This window comes from Lupinus angustifolius, chromosome LG03, assembly GCF_001865875.1.
Source record: "Lupinus angustifolius cultivar Tanjil chromosome LG03, LupAngTanjil_v1.0, whole genome shotgun sequence".
Taxonomy (NCBI): Eukaryota; Viridiplantae; Streptophyta; class Magnoliopsida; order Fabales; family Fabaceae; genus Lupinus; species Lupinus angustifolius.
The window spans coordinates 24,030,959-24,054,304 of NC_032011.1; the positions used below are offsets into that span (position 1 = coordinate 24,030,959).

At 31.7% G+C, this 23,346-nt stretch overlaps 4 protein-coding genes across 4 annotated transcripts in view; 2 read left to right on the forward strand and 2 right to left on the reverse strand.

Annotated features, from left to right (window-relative positions):
• LOC109343861 (cyclin-D5-3-like) overlaps positions 1-6,672 on the forward strand; it is a 13,732-nt gene extending 7,060 nt beyond the window's left edge. The window contains exon 6 of the transcript XR_002107268.1: positions 6,662-6,672. The gene's annotated coding sequence lies outside the window, so the exon portion shown is untranslated. The remainder of the gene's footprint in view (positions 1-6,661) is intronic.
• LOC109343863 (zinc finger protein ZAT10-like) overlaps positions 1-16,336 on the forward strand; it is a 16,864-nt gene extending 528 nt beyond the window's left edge. Inside the window, exons 2-3 of the mRNA XM_019582357.1 lie at positions 11,317-11,323; positions 15,412-16,336. Of these exons, the coding sequence (XP_019437902.1) occupies positions 15,425-16,192 (768 nt within the window). The 5' untranslated portion in view covers positions 11,317-11,323; positions 15,412-15,424 and the 3' untranslated portion in view covers positions 16,193-16,336. The remainder of the gene's footprint in view (positions 1-11,316; positions 11,324-15,411) is intronic.
• On the reverse strand, positions 1,594-2,860 carry LOC109342450 (transcription factor bHLH85-like). Its single transcript, XM_019580431.1, has 5 exons — positions 2,825-2,860; positions 2,499-2,753; positions 2,270-2,335; positions 2,099-2,164; positions 1,594-1,812 (listed from the first exon to the last, which is right to left on the reverse strand). The coding sequence occupies exons 1-5, from the start codon at positions 2,858-2,860 to the stop codon at positions 1,714-1,716; spliced, it is 522 nt and encodes a 173-aa protein (XP_019435976.1). The 3' UTR covers positions 1,594-1,713.
• LOC109343864 lies at positions 2,901-3,642 on the reverse strand. Its single transcript, XM_019582358.1, has 2 exons — positions 3,506-3,642; positions 2,901-3,445 (listed from the first exon to the last, which is right to left on the reverse strand). Exons 1-2 carry the CDS (start codon positions 3,618-3,620, stop codon positions 2,901-2,903), a joined length of 660 nt encoding a protein of 219 aa, XP_019437903.1. The 5' UTR covers positions 3,621-3,642.

The window sequence follows — 23,346 nt, forward strand, 5'->3', positions numbered from 1 at the left end:
GCAAGGGTTATGCACTACGTTTTTGAACCTCTAGACATGTAAGAAAATATGATGATTCACTTTATGTACCTGAAAACAACTCACTCCTCATGAATGCTTCTTCATGGTTAACAGAGCTGTTCTTTGCTGTTAAGAGAGGATGTTCGAAAGTGGAGGATATATGGTCAGTAGGATATGTCCGGTAGGATGTAGGAGATCAATTGACTTGGTCAGATTATCGTTTGGATCAGCTGGGGAGGTACCTTTTTCTCTGACGATCAAGTCAGTAGTGTATTCTAGAAAGATAAGGAGAGTAAATAAGAGAAAAGTTAGAGCAATAAGTATAGCAATAAATGAGAGAATGAAAATTAAATATGCTCCTTGTATGATCCCCTATTTATAGAGCTTAGGGAATACTGAGATGACATCTGGTCATTGGTCAGCATCTAATGGGCATAAAAATGTACTCGGATTGTCCTTTCTTGTCTTATGAATCTGCTCCTGTCGAATTGCTGGGACAGGCGAAATGTGCATGCGGCGTGGCAGATGGTCTGCTATCTGACATTGGAGGCGAGTCAACGTCACATTAAATGGTGGGTCATAGGAGCATTAAATGGTGGGTCAGAAGTAATAATGTTGTGTCAGGAGCATTTATAGTTTCTATTCCAAGTGGGTCCACTTGAGGCGAGCAATGGAATTATGTGGGGTAATGAATGTTATAGTCAGGATGGATGGATAATTGTCCGTTTATGACCGGGATAGAACGGTTGTCCCAAATCTACTAGGTTGGTAAGGGATAAGAGTGGGTTGGAGATATACAAATTATGACTAGGATAGGACAACAATGATATATTAGTAAATAAATAAAGTTAATAATGAGTGTTAGTTAAGACAGGAGTAAGTACCTTCTACCTTGTTTCCAGAATTCTTTGGGCTTGAGGTTTAATTAGCATCAAAATACGTTCCATACAGATTTTCCCCATTTGTAATAACAATCTCCATTTACTTTAAATTAAATAAATTATGCTAAACCCTTTCCTCTAAAACGCCCCATCTAGTTATGTGGGATGAATTATAATTATAATTCGAAATAGAATTCCATTTTTAGTGTTTTGAAAAAATGTGTTGTTATCAATCTAGTTATTTTCTGAAGTTCAAGTGCTCATTATTTTAACCCTTTCATCATGTCTAATTTACACTTTATTGATTTTCATTATCTTTTATATAAAAAATTTAACCTTGAAGATTACAATTCTTAAAATTAATATGAAAGATTCCAATTGAAGGCTTTTTTATGTTTGTGTATAAAAACAAGAGTAAATGGTAGAATCTTTTATTTGAATATTGTTTTAAACATACCTATAGGTGTTTGCATGTTTTTACCCTATAAAATTTTCCTCAAATTATCGATTAAAACATTAGAAACCAAATCCAGTATCAAGAATAAAGATAGTGTAAACATCATGGCAAACAATAGTATTGACCAAATCATGAAGCCTTCAACTGGACAAACTAATATTCTAACACTTAAAGACCCATAATTGCATAATTGACAATGCTTCAATCCTTCAATGCAAAATGCATCATGGAAATTTGGCAATGTAACCTGTTTTTTTATGCTAAATAATTTACAATCTACAATTATTATAAAAAGTGCCAGGATTTCCAAATCATGAACTACACATAATGAATCGAATTCTTCAAACAAGTTTCATTCAAGACTTTGCTCTAAGCTCATTGAGGCTGAGAAACCTTCCTATTGAGATCGAGTCCAATATCAAATCCATTATAAGCAATCGGAGCGTACATCCACAAATCATCAGAGCTCAAAAGCTATAAACAGAATCATGAAGAGAAAAAAAATAGTTAGTGTAATATATATGGAAAATGATCCTCTCCCATAATTGAAGATGTGAGTTATCATTTTTGTATTTGCACACAAAATAAAATGTCGTGTTATTATATTTTAAGGATAAAAATATCAAATTATATAATTTTTTTCTCTTATTTCAAATGTATTTATCTCTCTATTACTGGGGAGGATTATATCCCGATATATATATGGTGGTTTTTCTTTGCAAATAATTGAATAGGCAATATTATCCATGTCTTCTATTACCTTGATCTGAAGCTGCAAAAGTTTCACGTAATGGATTGCCTCTTCAAGCATTGTGCTTATATCAACCTGCATGACCAACCATAACATTCATTCTCTATAATACACTTGGTATATTTCCAAACCCATCCACTCCTTTATCAGAGAAGAACAATTACACAAACTATATATCACCTTTGTTCCATTGGGAACAAGATTCTGTAGAATTCTTAGTCTCTCATTTATCCTCTCTCTTCTTTTCTGCAAGATTCATAAAAACAATAGCTAGTTAAGTACCACACACACACACACATATATATATATATATATATATATATATATAAATACTGAATTGCTTCAAATAATATAACACAAACAATAAAAGAAAGATATTTTGTAATGGAAAATGGATGAAATTAATTACCCTCGCATAGAGGCTTTGAGGATCTGTTGCTGATCCCCTACTAGCTCTTGTTTTCCCATTTGAGTTGAGAGAGGCATGTGATTTCGATACTGAAGTTATTCCTTCATTATTTTCCTGGTAAGCATTATCGTTTTCTGAGGTGTAACTACTACAACTTTGTCCATCTGCTCCTGCATTAATCTCTTCTACTACCTTATTCTTTTTCTCAACCTTCTGATTCTTCCTTGACCGTTCATTCTTCGCGCATCTTGACGCCTGAATTTGGAAACAACAGATAAAAACTGTTACAAACTGCCGTAAGTTTCTAGATTTAACTCTCCTCAGACCCCACTAAATCTACTTTTCTTCTTCTTCTTTTGCATTCCACCTTTTTTATGCCTACCTTGTAAAATCAACTGACTTTTACTTTGGTAACAATGTTGATTGATGAACCAGTATATGTAAAAATGGATGGGAAGAAAGAATGGAAATATTATTATTCCAAATAAAACTTACATCTTTTGAAGCACGAGATCTTTTCTTCTGATTGCATGATGAGTTTATGTTTATTTTGTCTTCGACATGCACCTCCAATTCTAGCATATCAGGCTTACTTTTGAGCTGCAACTGCTTGTTGGGAAAAACAATAGGTTCCTCTTGAATGTGATCAAAATTCACTGATACATCATTTCTCTCACGTGCATTCAAACTGGCATTGTCTTCTACTACAATATCAGTAACCAATGGGACCAAAGAGACATGGTTTTTCTCATCCGTCATGGAAAAACCTAGGGATGCATAGGCATTATTTGCTAACACATTATCAGGATAACGTAAATAATAATTTGTGTGACCCTGATCGGATATTAATACATTATGGTCACTACTTTGACTACTTTCTTGAGAAATATGCTGCAAATTAGAGTTATGGGCATCAAAAGAATAAAACATACTCTCATATCCCTCAGATTCAGTGGTGGGACAAAATATGGATGATTTTATGCCTATGTTCCCATTATCCTCCCCAGATTGAAGTGAACTTTGACCAAGAAATTGTTGTAAGTGATCATGCTCTTCAGTGGTAAACAACATTCTGTGAAAGCAGTCCCATTCTCCATCAGAGAAAGCTTCAATAGTATCCATTTTTTTTTCTGTATACTTAGAAGGCTAATTTTGTAGTACTTGTTATTAGCATAAGTTAGAGACACATTTATACTCAATCCCAAGAAAAAGAATGTTAGTAGTACTTAGTATGATGATAGAGTTGGTAATTGTAAATATCCTATAATTTTTAATTGGTAATGATTATGAGAGTTGTCCTAGTTATTGGTAACTTAGGAGTCCACTGTGGGGCCAATACCAGGCATATGCCAACTCATAGGGTAATCATGCCATTAAAAAAATACCTTAGAGTCAGACTTGTTAAAACTTCATCAACTGAAATCTAAGTATAATCATTGAAAAGTGACCTATTATGATTAGTAAGTCTTTGTGACCCTTAATTAATGGTGACAGATAGTTTCAACTCAGAAGAGCTAAATCATGCGCATTTTTTTATAGTAGGAATGCATGAGTTAAAATCTATTTACGAGTTTGATTTTAGAAGGTAACTAAGCAAAAGTGAAAATATCATAGTCATAAAATATATGTGCAAAGATATGATAAATAATTATAATAAGTTGATGATAAGTATTTAATATGTTGAAAGAGTATAAATAGATAATTAAACTTAATTAAACTCTAATGATAATTGAATCATATATTATTCTATTAGAAAAGAAACAAAAAATGGAGCATGGGGTGGGCACATCGTGCGGACGAGTCTTACATTGTTGAAGTACTTTAAAATTGAAAGACAGACCGTGGAAGTGAGATTAATAATAATTTACTCAAGAATTATAATTAATAATGCATAATTTTATCAAATTTCTAAAACAATATATAGTGATACAAATTAACAATAAAATAAACACATCTATGTAGTTTCATATGGATGTGTAGAATTGAATTTCAAAAGAAAAAATTATACAGTAGTATGGAATTATAACTTATAAGGATGAAGAAAATAAGAAAAGACACATTAGTATTCCATACTCATATGTTGAATCAATTTCATAAAAGATATATGTACTTATATTTGGAAATATATGGATGGGGGAGAAAGAAAAACATATTTCCATTCAAATGTTTTAAATTAATTTCCCAAAAAAATACATGTCCATATCTAAGTTGATGACATTTTTAAATTTCGAATTAATAATGGGGTGTGATTCCTTATTTGTGGTGTAAAAACCCAACACAAATACAATGGAAAGACTAAAAATACAAATTGGTTTCTTTACTTGACTTTTTTCCACTCCTTTAAATGTGAACTAAGCCACAATATTGCAAAAGAAGAATGTAATGTGTACAACTCAAGAACAACCTTTTAGAGAAAAAACGCAACACTTCTAATGTTTTGTGAAATCTCATTTCTTTTATTAAAAAAATTTGTCCATTTTGAGTTATACACATTAGTTTCACAAACATACTTACATATATTTCACTTATCCTTATATTCCGTGATTAATGCATTCCCTAGAATTCGCAATATAATCGAGTTAGTTACTTTCCTTGACTTAGCTGTTAAACACACATTTGGCACAATCACTTATCCTTATATTCCGCCCATCTTTGCGTTTCCATGCCACGCGTCGTTTTTATCTTATTCTTTATTTATGTCATTTTTTTGTTGAAGAATAAAGTTTGGTGAAAGGTCTTGGTTATTATTTGGAAATTGCACCGTCCATTTACATACACGACCTTTTTAGATAACTTAAACAAACTATATTGTTGAATTTTTTAGGGTATAATGGATAGAAAAGAGTGAAATACATTTGTACATTCGTTTCTGCTTTCCTTTTTTCCTAAACCAAACTCACAAACAAATATTATTGTATACATTTAAAAGTTAGTTTTAGGGGAATGAAATATAAGGCATGTGAGTAATTTTTGTAAGTGTACATGATATTAGAGTCTTTTTTTTTCCTTTATTACTTTTTGATATCTAACTTGGAAACAAACCAAAAAATGTTAAACCACAAAATTTAGAAAGTGAAGGAAGCATGAATTTAGTATATAAAAGGATCATCTTTCAATACTAAAGAGATAAGTTATTAATTTTGCTTTTATATTTAAGGATAAAAGTGTCAAACTATATCATTTTTTCTTTTTGTTTTGTCATACATCCTCTTCATTGTTGACAGTTATTACCGTGTTTGTCAAACCATTTTCCTATTGTTTGTAACATGTAGTTTGTACGTTATAAATGATAAATATAGTATTAGTATTTTGTGTTAAATATTTATAATCGACAGTTGAATTTATTTGATTGGTGTAATGTTTAATTTCTTAAATATACTTTCAAAATAAGAACATAATGAGGATAAAATAAGAAGATAATGTTATATGAATTTTTTTGTAGAAATGAGATGATAATAAAGGAAAAATAGGGAGTCATAAATTACACCAAGGTGAAATAATTATTTTATATTTTCCTTTTATTAAGTTGTGCCAAGGTTTTGGGTTTAACCTTCCAAAAGCATGATAGATTAACAACTTTCTATGTTTTTTTTGGAAATGGATCCTCTCCGGTACTGGAGAGGCCAGTGCGGAATAGGATGATGACACGCGACAAATTTTTTTTTAACGACTACGATTACATGTTATTTTCTATTAAAATTAAATAAAAACTCTTTAAAAAATTCTCAACCTCATATTTTAGTACTGGTTTCTCCAGTACTGGAGAAGAGTTGAACCTCTTTTTTTTTTTTTTTGTCTTATCAAACTACCTTATCAACCTAATCGATCAAATTAATTTATTTATATCCAGCGCATGTCACGTGAACCACATTTAATTGGTTTTCTACAAATTAATTTTGTTCATATAATATCTGAGATGCTGATGTTAGGCCAAGAAGTATAATAATCTATACAAAAATGAACTCAAATAAACCAGCAAGAAAACCAAATAAAAATGTATGTGAGTTGTTAAGTTCAATCTCCAACTTCAACTCTGTGCCATCTTTCATCTACTAATAGTAATCACCAAGGGGAAAGGAAAAATATTAGTATTATAAATAATAATATTAATTCTCCATAGACATGACTTCTTCTCCTTCGAAAAGCCATGTATATATGCTAAGGTTGTGCTTTTCCTTAACAATAAAGTATAAAACACAAATCATATGTAATGTATGTTTGATTTTAAATAGATCTCTAACAGCATCTCAAATAATATGCTTTACATGTATGCTAAGAGCTGAACATATGAACTAATTAATCAAACCACTCTTGATTACACATTAAATAATATGTTAACCACCTCTTAGCATTTTGAGTTATTAAGAGAATATATTAAGAGCATTGTCCTCAAATGGGTGGAGAGAGAAGAGTCGAAGTGGTAAATTTAGGGGTCCATTTTAAGGACAAATAATGGTGAACCATTGGAGGAAAAATAGAGAATTATTTAATATATTAGGAAGTAGAATTATAAAATATAAATTATGAGACCATTTAAGAACAATGATAAAATTAGATGATTGTGGATGTTGACAAGCAAATAATAGTTCTACGCTACCTAATATATGTTGGAAGAAGATGCTTTAAATTAATTAATTCCACCTCAATATTAACTACAATAAAGATGTGATTTATAGCTTATTATGAGGTGTTAGGTCTAGAATTTAAACTTAAATGAATATTCTATATAAATTAGATCTACTAGTATATACCTTTTTTAATAAGCTAAAAATATAATGAAGGATCTAAACACCAATTTAGTATACCCGTAAATTTGTAAACCCTAGTATACAAACACCATTGACATTGACATACTTTTAAACCTGCCTTTTTATTGTGCAATAAATTTGGTATTATAGATTAATACTTCCATATCTACCCAAAAAAATAGATTAATACTTCCATAAAATAAAATTTATATAAAATAATATTAAAAAATAGTGATAATGATATATTTAATTTTAGAAAGATAATATGATATAAGTGAGAAATATAAATTGTTACTATGATAAAATAGGACGAAAATAACTTATGTAGCCTAAGCATCAATTCCTTTTATTAATATGTAAAAGTAGCCTTTTGACATATAACAGTTTTAATTCAATAAATTAATTTTATTAGATTAATAATGATATAAATAAAAGTTATATATATATATATATATATATAGAATAAGACTTTAAAAAATAGAATAAAATATTGGTGATATTGATATAGTTAATTTTAGAGGATAATAGAATAATAGTAAGATAAATAAAATATAATAATACTTTTTATATAACCAGCATCTTCCACAAAGTAAATCATGTTCAAACTAAGATATAACCACTAAGAGCATCAAAACTCTCCCATTATATTTTGGTTATATTTGATGTAATTGAATTTTTAAATTTTAAACTCAGGATATTTGATTAATTTAGAACAACCCGCACATAAATACATGCATGAGAGTAGTAAATTAAGCACCAGTAACTTAGGAAGATAAGGCTTTCAGGTTCTTGTGTTGATTTAATAAAATAAAAATTTGTTGTGAAAGCTAATGTGTGAGAAATAAATTAAGCAAAACAATTAGCCAAGTTGAGGAAGGGTAAAGGTGTAAGCTAGTACCTTCAACTCAGGTAATTCAATCACACAAGCAATTCAGCAACATTCACCCCAACACTTTCTGCATCAAAGAGAATAACAAATAGAGCAACTAAGAATGTATTGGAATGCTAAAGTGAAAAATCAAACACAATTTATTATAAAAACACATTTCCAAGTAAAAGACTAACTTGAAAACCCAGCTATAATGGCAGATCTAAAGGGTACTTATAATTCATTTCATACCTTGATTTTACTACCAAAGTATTTTCTCAACTATTAGATAAGAAGTTATCACTTTTAGAGAATATGATTGTGCATCCCAACAAATGTCAGTCATAAAAATTAAGAATTGAATTATAAACTTTTTGATTTCATGATGATCTAGTTAGACTTTATACAACTAGACTAATATCTTTTGTTAGTATAGATAACAAAAATGGGAAAAATAAAGCCGAGAAGGTTTTGGATCACCCTTAGGTTGATCTCTTTTGTTTGCTAGAGAGAGGACCAATTCCGGAAGCCCAATATTTTGCTCATTTTGACAACTTCTGGCAACCTTTTTAGTCCACAACAAAACTTGTAAATTCTCTCTCTCTCTCTTTAAAGAGGAAGACCCCATATGAAACCAAAAAGGAAGTATGGTATCTAGGTTAGGACCAGGTTAAAATCCAATAGTGCATAGCCATTAAGGGCATATAAATAATTTAACCCACTTAATGTTATTATTCTTTCCTTATAAAACATTCATGTTTACAAAGTTTATCTAGTAGCTTAATTTCAGCCCCCAATAGTTCAATGCCATAATTACTTGCTAACTAGCAATTTCCTATTGGTTATGTTATATGCAATTAATACTTTCAAAAGGAGAGGTGTAAAACATATACCTGCATATATTTATTGAGTTTTCTCATGGGAACAAATTATGTTCCAATAGCTAATGCAATGGGTGGGCCAAATATAAAGCTTCTTTACTCAACTTTTGTAGGAATTATTATTATTTCTATCAATTTACCTTATTACTTAGTTTTCTTCCTAAATTAAAAGAAATCTTGCAAATTGCAATTGGAGTGTACTATTCCGTCTATGCACCTCTTAAATACTCCTTTTGCATTATTTCAAACGGAATAGAAACCAACGGGGTAATCTACTATTCTTTCTTTCTTTCTTTTTTAATATTTTTTTAATAAGAATTGAAGGGGATGATGTTATAATCCTTATAGACATCTTACATCGTTGACATTTGGATTATAATAGGGCATATCTGTGTTTATATTTACTTTGTTTCTTTAAAATTTTTAATAACAATGTTACTTTATTTAATGCTTGTAACAGACTCATTATTACATCAACTGCCTTTTACTAATAACAAGGGCTTCATCTATCCATGTTATTACTACTTTGGACTTTGATTTCAACTTTCATACTCTTCATTTCCACAACCTTCTAACTCTTCATTATCTCCTTCGGATATATTCCCTCTTCTTCCTCATATTTCTTATCAGTCATATATTACTCTTTCCCACTATCAACTGAAGGTAATATTGTATTATTCACTTTCGCTTCTTAAAATGCGAAAATTAATCTTCCCCGTCTCTGATCAGTTTTTGGTATTACCAAAAGTGGTTCAAGTGAAATATGGATTCACATTCCTTTCATTGTTGAGAAGGATGAAGAGGTCCCTACTATTCTAGAATGAGGGTATTCATTTTTTTGGGCTATAATATTTTTTCTCAAAAATGTGCACTTAACTACTTTCTCTATGTTTGCGGATAACATCATTTTTCATTTTTTTCTTAAAAGTGAACTTTTTGACATTGTGTGTTTTTGGACTGTACATTTTTTATGCTTTCTGTAAAAATCAGGTCTTTACTATTTTGTTGACGATTATTTTGCTGAAAAACAGTTTCAGTTCATTATTCATTTTTTTGTTAAAGACGTTGCTTTTGTTCTTGATCTTAAATATGTTCAGCCAAATAAGCTGAAAACCAGGTTTAGGTCATCACTTTTACTAAAGATGTGTCATTTACTATCATCACTTCACTACTGAAATGAAGCTTTGTGAGACCATTTTTCTTTCTGAAGCTTTACTGTTCATTTTTCTGAAGACCATTTTTAGTCACTACAAACTAATTTTTTTAAATTTTTTTGATAATTACTTGCTGAAAAACAGTTTCGGTTCAATAGTGATATATTTTTTTGTTAAAGATGTAATCTTTGATTTCATCTAAACTATTTTCAGCCAAATAAGCTAAAAATCAGGTTTAGGTCACCACTTTCAGTAAAGATGTGCTCTTTACTATGTTCACTTTATTATTGAAATGAAGTTTTTTGTGTATTTTTTAGTTAGACATTACATTTTCATTAAACCTTATTTACTATATTTTTATGAGTCCTTACAAAATGATACGTTGGCCTCATCTTCATATGGATTACTTGGGGGTGGTAACTCTAGCCATTCTTGGACTCCAAATATCACATTATAAGTCTCTTATTAAGCTTTACTGAATTCATTATCTAAATTTTTATATTATGTGTATGAGTTGATTTTTTTTATTTTACTATTGCGAATGTTTGTTTCAATTTGCTTAAATCTCATGCTATCATTAATATACCACAACTGTCATTATATGTTCTTTTATGTGCTTGAGTCAATTATATTTTTGTATTAAGCATATATATATATTTAAGTTAAACTATAATATATAGCATATATTTTTATTTTTTAACCATTTTCAATTACATATATAGTTTGTTTGAATACTTCAATCTAAACATTCAAGAAGCTAATCCCACATCAAGAGCTTTCACATGTAAGGTTTGCTATTTTTTGATAAAAATAAAAAAATTTGCAATTTTTAGTTCAATATCATCAAAACGTATAACATCTAATCATTTGTCTACGAAGAGTTAAAGAGATATGACACTACTTCTAACATCTCACCATGTGCATGAGTCATTGTCTCTTTTAGTTTCACAAGCTCACAAATTAAATGCACTCAATTTTCATTTTATTTTTTCCTTTACTACAATAATGATATAAGTTTGGACAGGTTAGTCTCATCTTTAGTCATGAGTGAAGATATAGCTATAGATTAGTTGGGTGGCACAAAGATCAAGTGGAACTGACCTCTTCTGTAATATACTTCTGGGAAGTTAAAATATTCAATTTGTATATTAAATATACTTTGGGAAGTTAAAATGTTCAATTTGTAGATCAATAATAAACTCATTCATGATATATAATAAATAGTATTTTATGTGTGCATCCATAAAAGTAATTTCTCACACTGTACCTGTAATGAATTCATTCAGTTTGACTACATAAAAAGAGTACATGACTGTCAACCATACTTATTACCAATAGCCAATGTGCCATATTTCAAAAATAATATATTGCAATTCCACTTTAAAATCTAGAGGTTATTAACTAACAAAAGAAAATACACAACCAACATACCAGGGTAAAAGCAATCTAGTCGTTGGGGGGTTGTTTGCCCAAGAAAAAACTGAGTTCCTCTCACAAAATGAATCATTTATTCAATAGATCAATACTTACATGTTTAGTTTCCCACCACATTATGAATTATGAAATAATAATAAAATTTTAATTAAAAAATAGATTTAGTTACATGCAGGTACTCACGGTGCAGGTATTATAAAACATGTTCTCACCCATAAGCACCCGTTGTGGGTATTTTCATCTATATCTATGGGTTGAGTTTTTGTCATTCCCATAACTAGCTGCAACAAGAAAAATATCATCGACAAAAAAGATAAATACCAAAATCATTGACAATTTTAACTCTTACAAAGAATATGCATCTACAAAATCATGACAATGCAAAAAAAACCAAGTAATTCTTTGAATGGATATTGAAGGGGAGATGGAAAATTATCGAAGCCTAATGATAATTGTTCTAAAGTTGATATTTCGGAAAAAAAATTCTCAATTTTAGTAATTCAATTATGTCATCGTCTCTAGAACCTATCCAAATCTACAACATCCCTATAAGGACGACCAATTTCCTCAAGCTAAAGTAATACCTGCATCAACAATCAAATCAATGAATATGTTCTAACTATAATTTCAAGTGACTTTTTTTTAGTTACTTTTAAATTTTTATTATGTTAGATATAATATATTTATTAAAGTTATACTAATAAATATTCTAATGTACAACTATAAGTGGTGAAAATGCATATTTAAGTTCAGACTCAATCGATGTCTTATGTTAATGAAAATGAAGCATTTAACATACTAGCTATTGAATTTCTAAACCGACTTATAACCTCTAGTCTTCCCAATCATAAGATTAAGTTGAAAGTTGGAACTTCAATAATGATATTGAGGAATTTAGATCAGTCTGAAAATGTAATGATGCAAGATTGAATGTTATTAAAAGTCAGGGTTATATTTAACTAGACTAATATTCTGTCATGATCAATTATATGTAACTATTTCAAGAGTTCAAAGAAAAAATGATTAAAAATATTGATACATAATAAGGATGGTCAACCACTAAAAACAACAACAAATGTAGTTTATAAAGTTTTCCAAAATCTCTAATCTGTATTCTTCAATTTACTTTACATTATCTTTCAATTTTTTCTTCTTAACAATTCTTTATTTATTTAATATAATAATATGTTGAATAATATCTCATTAGTTAACAACTCTATATCAACAATTAAACATAACATCATCTTTTATGAAGTAACCTTCAATAACATTTTCACTAAATTTATACTTTCATTTTTTAAATATATTCGTACACAATATATTATCATCCATGTGAACCCATGGATATCCTAGTAGTAACCTTCTATAACAAAGGTTTAATCAAATAGAGTACCTAGAGGAATTATTCTCAGAAATAAAACTACTAAATGGTTTTTTAAATACAATATCCCAACTTGTTGCAAAAGGTGTTATGTGGAATATTGCATTATTGTTTAAGAAGATTCTGAATAGCTTTGATCACGTAGCACATAACTTCGATCACCTATCTTATTTTTAGGTTTTATTTGGGAGTTAGGAGGGATAGGGAATAAGAGAGATCAAAAGGTTAAGAAGGGAAGGGAATGAAAAATGAAGGAAATAGTATCTTTTGTTTGGGAGTATGAAATTTAGATAAATGATGATAAACTAATGATAATGTAAGAATAATTTTTTATTTTCCTTTAAAAGTGTAATTAATAATGAGAAATAGACAATAATATGTATTATATATTATTACAAAACATATTTAATTATTTTGACATTTTATCTCCAAAAAAATCTCAAATTGGTGGAACTTTAAAAATAGACACATGAAGGGTTTTCGAGAATTTGAGAAACTCTTCAAACCTTCCCCTGTCCTTGATCCAACTCCCAAACAAGGGGAAGACTTTCCAAAGTCATCCATTATCTTCCCCTCCAAAACTTCACTTCCAAACAAGACCTTAGCGAGTGTTAGAAAGCCTTGCCTTCACACACAATCTATTCATGATTCCATCATATCTAATTTTCAAAACATTAAAAAACATGACATTCACATTTAATTTTAGGATTGCAAAAACCACGTGTCTAATACGTTAAATCTTTTCTTTGTTAAGGCTGAAAACAAATTTTTTAGTTACTATATGTTTACGTGTTTAGTAATGCTTGAATTTAAAAAAAACATTCTTCAAAAAAGTTCTTTAATTTTTTAATTAGTATCAAATTATTTTGAATGTCTAAGTATCAAGTATCAATAGTGGTTTGGCATTGCAGATCCCAGTGACATGTAGGCTGAGGTGATCAATTAACAAATTAAAAACACATGATTTGATCCTAAAGAGTTAGTTATACTATTTTTATTATAATATTTTTGAACATTAATATTATAATATTTTTTCATCATCATATTTCAGTACTAGACTCTCCGATATAAGAGAAAAAGATGAACGATAAAACTTAGTGGCAATATCCTCCAACTCTAATGCTCACACACTCCACTTGCTGTTGGTGACACTAGTTTCTCTACCACAACAAGAAAAGTCTCCCATGTGAAGTACCTTGTTGATGATACCTCTACTTCCCCTACCTATTACCAACCACATAAACTAACCATATGACGGTGCCTCCATTCAATTTTTTAATTAATAACATTATCATGTTAATTGGTAATGCAATTTGCATCTGATACCTTGAATGTGGGATGGACAACTTTGATGGTTAACGAATGACAGCTTTCCAACCTGCCAAACAGTATTTAAGGTTGGACCTCACACCCTAAATAGTACTATAAAAGAAAAGTCGTTGGTTTATGCCATCGGCTGCTATATGAAACTCTAAATTGTATCATGTTAGATCCGGAATAAATAAAGAGTGTAAAATCTATATACTGATAATATAAAGATTTATGTATATTTAGTATATCATTTGTCCTTTATTTAGATTATTTTTTTAAAGAATCAATAATAATTAAAATTGAATGATAGATGATACATCGACTGTCTTTCTCAAAATAAATATCATTTTTATCTTTCTTTTTCCAGATTTTGACTTGGAACTGGTCTTCTTTTATACTTCACTTACAAGTAGTCTTCTCTCAATGAGTAGTCTTTGAGTGACACTTTGTTTGACCGACTCAATGGTCCTACTAGCATAGTTCCATTCCACCTCTATTCAATATTCTCAATTGATTCATTTTTATATAAAAAATTAAATGAATAAATTATGTGATGAATGATATTCCAAGTTGGGAAAACACTTGTCATAATTTTTTTGTAAAACGTGGCCGAGTTCCACTTACCTGTATTGAGTTTTTATGGTAAGTAAAATTTCATTAAAAATGGAATAAAATTAGGGAACAAATATACACAAAGAAAAAGGAAAGGTGAAAAACCTCTCCTACCAAGAACCCCATCACTGCATAATAACCTGTATTCAGTCTTCTATGTTGGAATCAGGATCTAAAGAGAATTTTTGTTTGTGCTTTTATTTTGAATAATAAAAATATAATTTTTATGTTTATTATATATATAAATATAAATTTAATTGAAAGAATAAATAATGCAATCAACAAAGTCGAGGGTTAGGATAGTACATCAAAAAAATAAAGGAAAGAAGCAATGTAACATTTTTATTCTTCAAAATATAATAATATAATATTTCTCTCATCTAAACTAAATGCAAAATCAAGTTGGCATTTCAACTACTTTCTCACGACTTATCAATCAACTTGGCTCACATTCTCATCCCCTTATATAAGAAAACCCCAACTCTTCTCTTCACACTCACTTCAAAGTCTCTCTCTCTCTCAAGTTCCAATTACTATATGGCTATGGAAGCTCTGAAATCACCCACCACCGCTACCCCATCCTTCACTTTCCAGGAAGACAATACAAGCCACCATGAATCAGCGCCATGGGCTAAGAGAAAGCGTTCCAAGCGCAGCCGCATTGACCACTACCACCCTTCATGCACCGAGGAGGAATACCTAGCTTTCTGCCTCATCATGCTCGCTCGTGGCGGCACCACCACCACCACCACCACTACAACCACCGTCTCCGCCGACAAGACTCGAACCAATCCTACTCCATCAAACAAATCAGCAACAGTAGCCACAGCAACAGAACAGTCCAAGCTGAGTTACAAATGCTCCGTATGCAACAAAGCCTTCCCTTCTTACCAAGCACTCGGTGGACACAAGGCCAGTCACCGTAGACTCGCTGGCGGCAGCGGCGGTGATAATCAACCAACCTCCTCCGCCGTCACCAACAGTTCCGCCAACACCGTGTCCAGCAAAGGTGGCAACAAGACTCACGAGTGTTCCATTTGCCACAAGTCCTTCCCCACAGGACAAGCTTTAGGAGGACACAAGCGTTGCCACTATGACGGTGGTGCTGGCGGTGGTAGCAGCAGCGCTATCACCGCCTCTGAAGGAGTAGGGTCCACCCACACCGTGAGTCACAGCCACAAGCGTGATTTCGATCTCAACCTACCAGCTTTTCCAGACTTTGCAACCAAGTTCTTAGTGGAAGATGAAGTTTCAAGTCCTCTACCAATGAAGAAGCCTCGTCTTTTTGGCCATTCTCAGCTTTGAACTTTCTCAACTACAATGAATTCAATTACATTCATACCTTGTTCCATATTCATCAATCTTTAGTTTTTTCAATTATTTGGGGGTTTTTTGTATCAGTTTGTTCCTGTACATAACATAGTACTTGGGCATTTGTTCTATGCTTTACATAATAGATTGTACTTTGACATTGCCAATTCAATGCAATTCATTGATTTATTTAATTTTTATTTGTTGTAATATAACTTTGCTTTTACTATCATATTTGTTTTAGATTTGGAATCATGTTTCACCTTTCTCCTTAGATTATTGTTTAATTAATTAAGATAATGATTAACTTATCAAGATTAATAATTACTCTTTTTCTTTTGATTCAAGAGATAATCCTAAGATCCAAATCATGCCATATACATTTAGAGGATTTGGGCACTTGTTCACTGCTTTACGGAATAGCTTGTACTTTGACATTGGCACTTATATCATATTTCATTTTGGATTTGGATAGCTTTTCATCCTTTCTCCTTAAATTATTACTTCTTATATTAAAGATCATGATTTACCTTATGAAATCAATATTAATTAATAATTACTATTTTACTTTTTCTTTATTTACGGGGTAATCTTACTTAAATTTATCCAAGTCCTACCATATATAGTAAGGAACTCAAGAATATGCTTACTTCTTATATCAACTCTTATCTAATTAATAATTTTATACAAAATATAAATTTCCTTCATCCATTAATTAGTTCGATTAATTTAATTTTAGTAATTATATAGCATATATACCATTTATTACAACTTTAAGAAAATATGAACATCAATAAATATATAATCAGGAACTTCAATATTCATACATTTGAAAAGACATTCTTATTAGATTAACCATAATGTTATAAATGAAAAAAATTATAAAATTTGAAGTATAGATTTATATGATATGAATTTTAAATCAAAATTTATTTTATATAAAGATTACTATTATGAATAAATTTCACGATTATATTAAACACACAATATATCATCATATATGTTAAAAATTGGAACCTCTAAATTGATAATTTTTATAATATGATGAAACATTACACTTTATAAAAATAATATTTATATTTTTATAAGATAAATAACTTAAGTGGTATAAAGTTGTGTAACTGTAAAATTATTCTACATTAGTACGTAACGTATTAATAATACCGGTTACTAGAAACATAAAAATTAATGTAACTTAAGATCTTCATATATGATATATCTATACATTTTTGAGTAATGAATGTTTTTTTTTGATAAGTGAGTAATGGATGTTAGATCTCTTAAAATCTAGAATGTGCCACATACGGCATGGAATCGACATCATGAAACAGCAGAGATGCGTGATCGGTGCTGACACAACTGGAGGCAGTGCCTGTTTGGTTTGAACAGTTCACACTAACTGTAACCAGCCACAATCCCATAACTTTACGTCATTGTGCATGTTACCTTTTATATCTTGTTTTGCTCGCAACATTTTAATGCAAAAAGTGCTATTTTACACAAGCATAATAACTTCTATATTGTGGTTATTTTTTGTGTGGGTACCAATGGAATCAAGAAAAAACAAAAAAAAGAACTTAGTTAAAAGAACGATTGTCATGAACCATATATATCTGACAGTCGGTAGGACGGTCCTCCAGATTCTAAGTCTACTTGAAAAGTGTGATCTAATCTTTGCCATGAAATCTGCCACTTGATTAGCCTCACGAACAACAAAATCAACCACCACTATCCAATCTCGAGATAACAAAAAACGGACAACTGAGCCAACCTTTAATATTTGTTGTGTGGAATATGAATACTACATGAAAGAAGATGAGCCACCTCGAGACAATCACTTTCCAGACGGGTCTCCCAAGCAAGTTTCAGACCCTGATCCATTACCAAAAGCTTCGCTAAAATAACTAATCCAACATCAAAGTTAGCTGAAAACCCATACAACCATCGACATGCATGGTTCTGAATAGCACCACCACTATCCATTTAAAGAGAACTTCGAATGCAACTCCCATCAACATTGATTTTAATCGTACCAATATATGGATGCTGCCAACAAATTTCCCTCTCACAAATATCTTGCATCGTTTGGTTCCAATCCCAAAATCCTGATGAACATTACGAACAATCAATCAATATCTCAAGTAGAAGTATCTAGAACAGTGTTGTTTCGCCCCCTTCACATCCACCACATGCCAGTCAGAAAAAGCAGACCATTCATATGCTTGCAATTCTTCAGCACCCAAGATCGAAAAGACTAGGTAACCCAAAACAAAGAATTAGCCCAACCAATTTTATTCCATAAATTAGAAGAAGTGGGACAATCCTGAAAGATATGCATAAGGTCCTCTACACCTCCATTACATCTCATACACATAGGATTTACCGTTAAGTTTCTCCTGAAGCGAAGATCATTTCAGAGCAAAGCCTCATGAAAACCCAACCAACACAATATTTTTATTTTCTCGGAAACTCTCAAACGCCACACCAACTTCCAATCACTTGACAAATGTTCAACAACTTCCTCAGGTTTGTTAATCCACCAATAACCTGAATTGACCGAATAATTTCCTGTAATATGTCCCTCCCAAGTCCATCCCTCAACCTTTGTTGGTAAGGCTGAAGTGAAATGGTTACTAATAAACTCTTTCAGTTCAGAAGGAACCATAATATAGAAAGCACTAAAATCTCATGTTCCTTCGGTCCAAATGTCCTTCATATGAAGTTGAGTATTATAAATAATAACAAAAGGGACAAAGTTACATAAAGTCCTGAAACCTGTAATCAACACTAAATATAAAAATTTCTTATATTGTTACTATATTATTTATTATTTGTTTTCAATTATTATTAATTCTTAAATAAAGTTAGTATAAATGAATGATATATGATAAATTTATAAATCTTTATACTAACCGTGTATAATCCATGAACTAACCTTCCTTTTACATGTGTATAATAGTACTTTACAAGACAATAAATGGAATTTCAGCAACGTGTCAAATATTTACCATTTCTTATCTTGCCACGAAGATTCTCTTCAATCTTCAGTGTTTCACCTCTCCACACTTTTAATTGCCTTATCATTGTTAGTGTCTCACAATTAAAATTAGTAATAATAAAAAAGAAGAAGATTGTAATATTTATGTTTTCAGTGTAAATATTTATCCATAATCTGAACCAAAAACTGACCTAAACACTAATATTTAATGTATTGTTTGGTTTATGATAGAAAATGGGTTGAGAGAAGATAAAGAGAGAGTATGAGTAGAGAAAAAATATATGAGAAAATGAGTTGATTAAAAGAGTTATTTGATATGAGAGAAACATGGAAGAATAAGAAGAGAAAGGAAGTTTGTTTTTAATCAATGAACAATTTTAACCTTAAAAATAATAATGGGTACAAGATGAAGGTGAGGATATAATGGAAATGCACAAAAAATCGGATAAGGATCTGCTGTCCTAAACCATGTTCCAAACCAATCATTTTATGACATGTCAGTTAAAAAAAATTAAATATTCATAACTTTATCAATTTTGTTTCATTATGATTGGTCAGGGACGAGATTGGGAACATGGTTGGGAACAACATATCCCCATCCCAAAAAATCTCTAGAAGCTTAGTCTTCTCACGTGAGAAGAGAAAGCAAAAGTTGGTGGACCCCACCATATTTATTTTTTCCCTCACCATATTTATTTTCATTCTGTTTGAGGTCTCTCATTTTTCTATTTGTTTACTCTAATCTACCAAATACAACCTTAATTCACAATTTCAAGTGACACAAGCAAGTGAAGCACGTTCTATCTTATCAATAATGCCATTGTTGCAACAACATAAAACACAATTTCCAATGACAAAACGCAATATTTATCGGATGGGAATCACTTGTCTCTGACAATGTCTTATTTCATGTCTCAAATCATTTATATATTGATATATGGATAAAAGAAAATTTTTAAAAGCAAAAAATAATAAAATGAAATATTCTAATTGACTTGTGACATAAAGTGAGACATGATTTGACACATGTGATTTCTATCCATATTTATGATGTCACGAAATAGATAAACCTAGTTCAGCAATCTTTATGCTTTGAAATAGATTAGCGGCCTACTATTATGGGTTGAGAAATTTTTTGGTACACAAAAAAGACTTTTAATAAGCATAATCCTTGTGAAAGCTAAAATGTAATAAAATATTATGGTCGTCATTGTTGGAAGAAAAATGAATTGCACACACCTCACACTACATTCTAATGCAGAATTGTTTGAGAAGAAGATGAGAAGATGATAATGAAAGAATCAAAGAATGCATGAGCTTGTTATTCACTTACTTTGAATACAAGGCATTGTTTCTATTTATAGGCTTAACTACCATAACCAACTATAACAACCTTCTAAAAATAGCATATTGAATTACAATTTCCTAATACTCTCCCTTAATTCAAAACAACTACAAGCAAACTACACTTAACATCTTCCTTAACTCTTTGAACCTATCTATCTTCAATGATTTGGTCATAATATCTGCAATTTGTAAAGCTGTCCCACAATGCTTCAATTGTATCTTGCCCTTCTCAACTTGATTTCTAAGGAAATGGTATTTCCTTTCTATATGCTTGTTGCGTCCATGGCATACAGGATTCTTAGCCAAATTGATAGCTGACTTGTTGTCAACTAACATCTCTACCTTACCATCAAAATCAACTCCCAATTCATCAAGTAAGGAGGTCATCCATAGAGCTTGACACGCAGCATGGCATGCTGCAATATACTCTGCCTCACAGGTAGATAATGCCACTACCTCTTGCTTCTTAGAGCACCAGGATGTTGGTGAACCAGCTAGGAAGAACACATAGACCATGGTGCTCTTCCTTTCTAGTGGATCTCCACTCCAATCTGAATCAGAATAAGCAACTAGTTGAACTTTCTTCTCTGTTTGCTTATGGAACAGAATTCCAAACTCAGGAGTGCCTCTTAGGTATCTTAGAATTCTCTTGGCAACAATGAGATGTGATTTCCTTGGATCATTCATGAATCTACTCACAATACCAACACTGTGTGCAACCTCTGGTCTTGTGTGACAAAGGAACCTTAGGCAACCAACAATCTGTCTAAACAATGTGCTGTCAATCTCAGCTTCATCTTCATGCTTGCCTAGCTTCAGATTGGTCTCTGCAAGTGTCTCAGCAGAGTTGCAGTTCAACATATTGAACTTTCTTAGTACATCTTGAGTTTACTTTCTTTGATGCATGAAAGTTCATTCCTTGACTTGCCTGAATTCGATTCCAAGGAAGTAGGATAGCTTGCCTAAGTCAGACATTTCGAATTCTGATTTGAGGCCTAGCTTTATCTCTTCAATTCTATCTGAGTTGCTACCTGTAATTAGCAGATCATCAACATAAAGACAGATGATTAAAGTGTCATGCTTACTCAGNTACTCAGATTCTTCACATATACACCATGCTCTACCTCACACTTCTTGAACCCAAAATTCAAGAAGAATGCATCTATTCTTTTGTTCCAAGCTCTTGGAGCTTGTCTCAATCCATACAGTGCCTTTTTCAGTCTGTACACCTTATCTTTTTTGCCTTTTACCTCAAATCATGGTGGCTACTTGACATATACTTTCTGCTCAAGAGGGCCATTGAGGAAAGCTGACTTCACATCCAGCTGTCATATGTCCCAATTGTTCCAATTTGCTAAGGCAACTAGCATCCTTATTGTTTCTAGCCTAGCAACTGGAGCAAAAATCTCAGAGAAATGAACTCTTTCTTTCTGCATAAAGCCCTTTGCTACTAACCTTGCTTTGTGCTTGGCAGTGGTTCCATCTGGATTGAGTTTTGTCTTGAACACCCACTTCACTGCAATAGGTTTCTTGTCAGTTGGGAATTGAACTAGTTCCCATGTTTTGTTCTTGTCAATTGACTTCAATTCTTCCAGCATTGCTTCCTTCCACACCTTGCTATTCACTGCTTCATCTATTGAGATTGGTTCAGCATCTGCAAATAGTGCAATGTATTGGACCAATTCTCCTTCATCAGTTATGTTATCATCAGGGACAATTTGATACTCTCTGAGTCTGGTGGGCAAGTTTCTGGTTCTGTTGGGCCTTCCTGACTCACTACTATCAACTGGTGTCTCTGCCTGATGCTCATCTTCATGTGAATCATTGGTCTCAGTNGCAAATAGTGCAATGTATTGGACCAATTCTCCTTCATCAGTTATGTTATCATCAGGGACAATTTGATATTCTCTGAGTCTGGTGGGCAAGTTTCTGGTTCTGCTGGGCCTTCCTGACTCACAACTATCAACTGGTGTCTCTGCCTGATGCTCAACTTCATCTGGATCATTGGTCTCAGAGTGTGGTTCTTGTACATCCCAATCTAGTTGTATCTGAGTGGTGTGTTCTGCTGCTGAGTTCTTTTCCTTCCAGGAGCTTGACTCAACAAAGTGCACATCTCTGCTGAATGTTACTTTGAGAGTCTTTGGATTCAAAAGTTTGTAAGACCCTGTTGGATTATAACCTATAAAAATCATTTGTTCACTTTTGTCATCCAGTTTTCTTCTCCTTTGATCAGGGATGTGCATGTAGCATAGTGACCCAAAGATCCTGAAGTGCTTGATAGAGGGTTTCCTTCCAGACCAAACTTCTTCAGGCACCTTGGATTCTAGTCTTTTAGTAGGACAGTGATTTAGTACATAGGCAGCAGTTGTTGCAGCCTCACCCCAAAGATTCTGAGGTAGACTTCTTGTTTTGATCATGCTCCTCACCATGTTCAAGATGGTTCTATTCCTTCTTTCAGCAACTCCATTATGCTGAGGAGTGTAGGGTGCTGTGACCTCATGTTGAATTCCATTTCTGATGCAGAAATCTTCAAATTCTTTAGACACAAACTCTCCTCCACCATCTGTTCTTAGTATCTTGATTGATTTCTCAGATTGCTTCTCAACCATGCTCTTGAAGATCTTGAATATGTCAAACACCTCACTCTTGGCTTTAAGCAAGTAGAGCCAGAGTTTCCTACTGAATTCATCCACAAAGGTGACAAAATATTTGTTGCCACCTAGGGAGGGAATCTCCAATGGTCCACAAACATCTGAATATACAATGTGCAATAAATTGTTGGCTCTTGATGCAGTGAATTTGC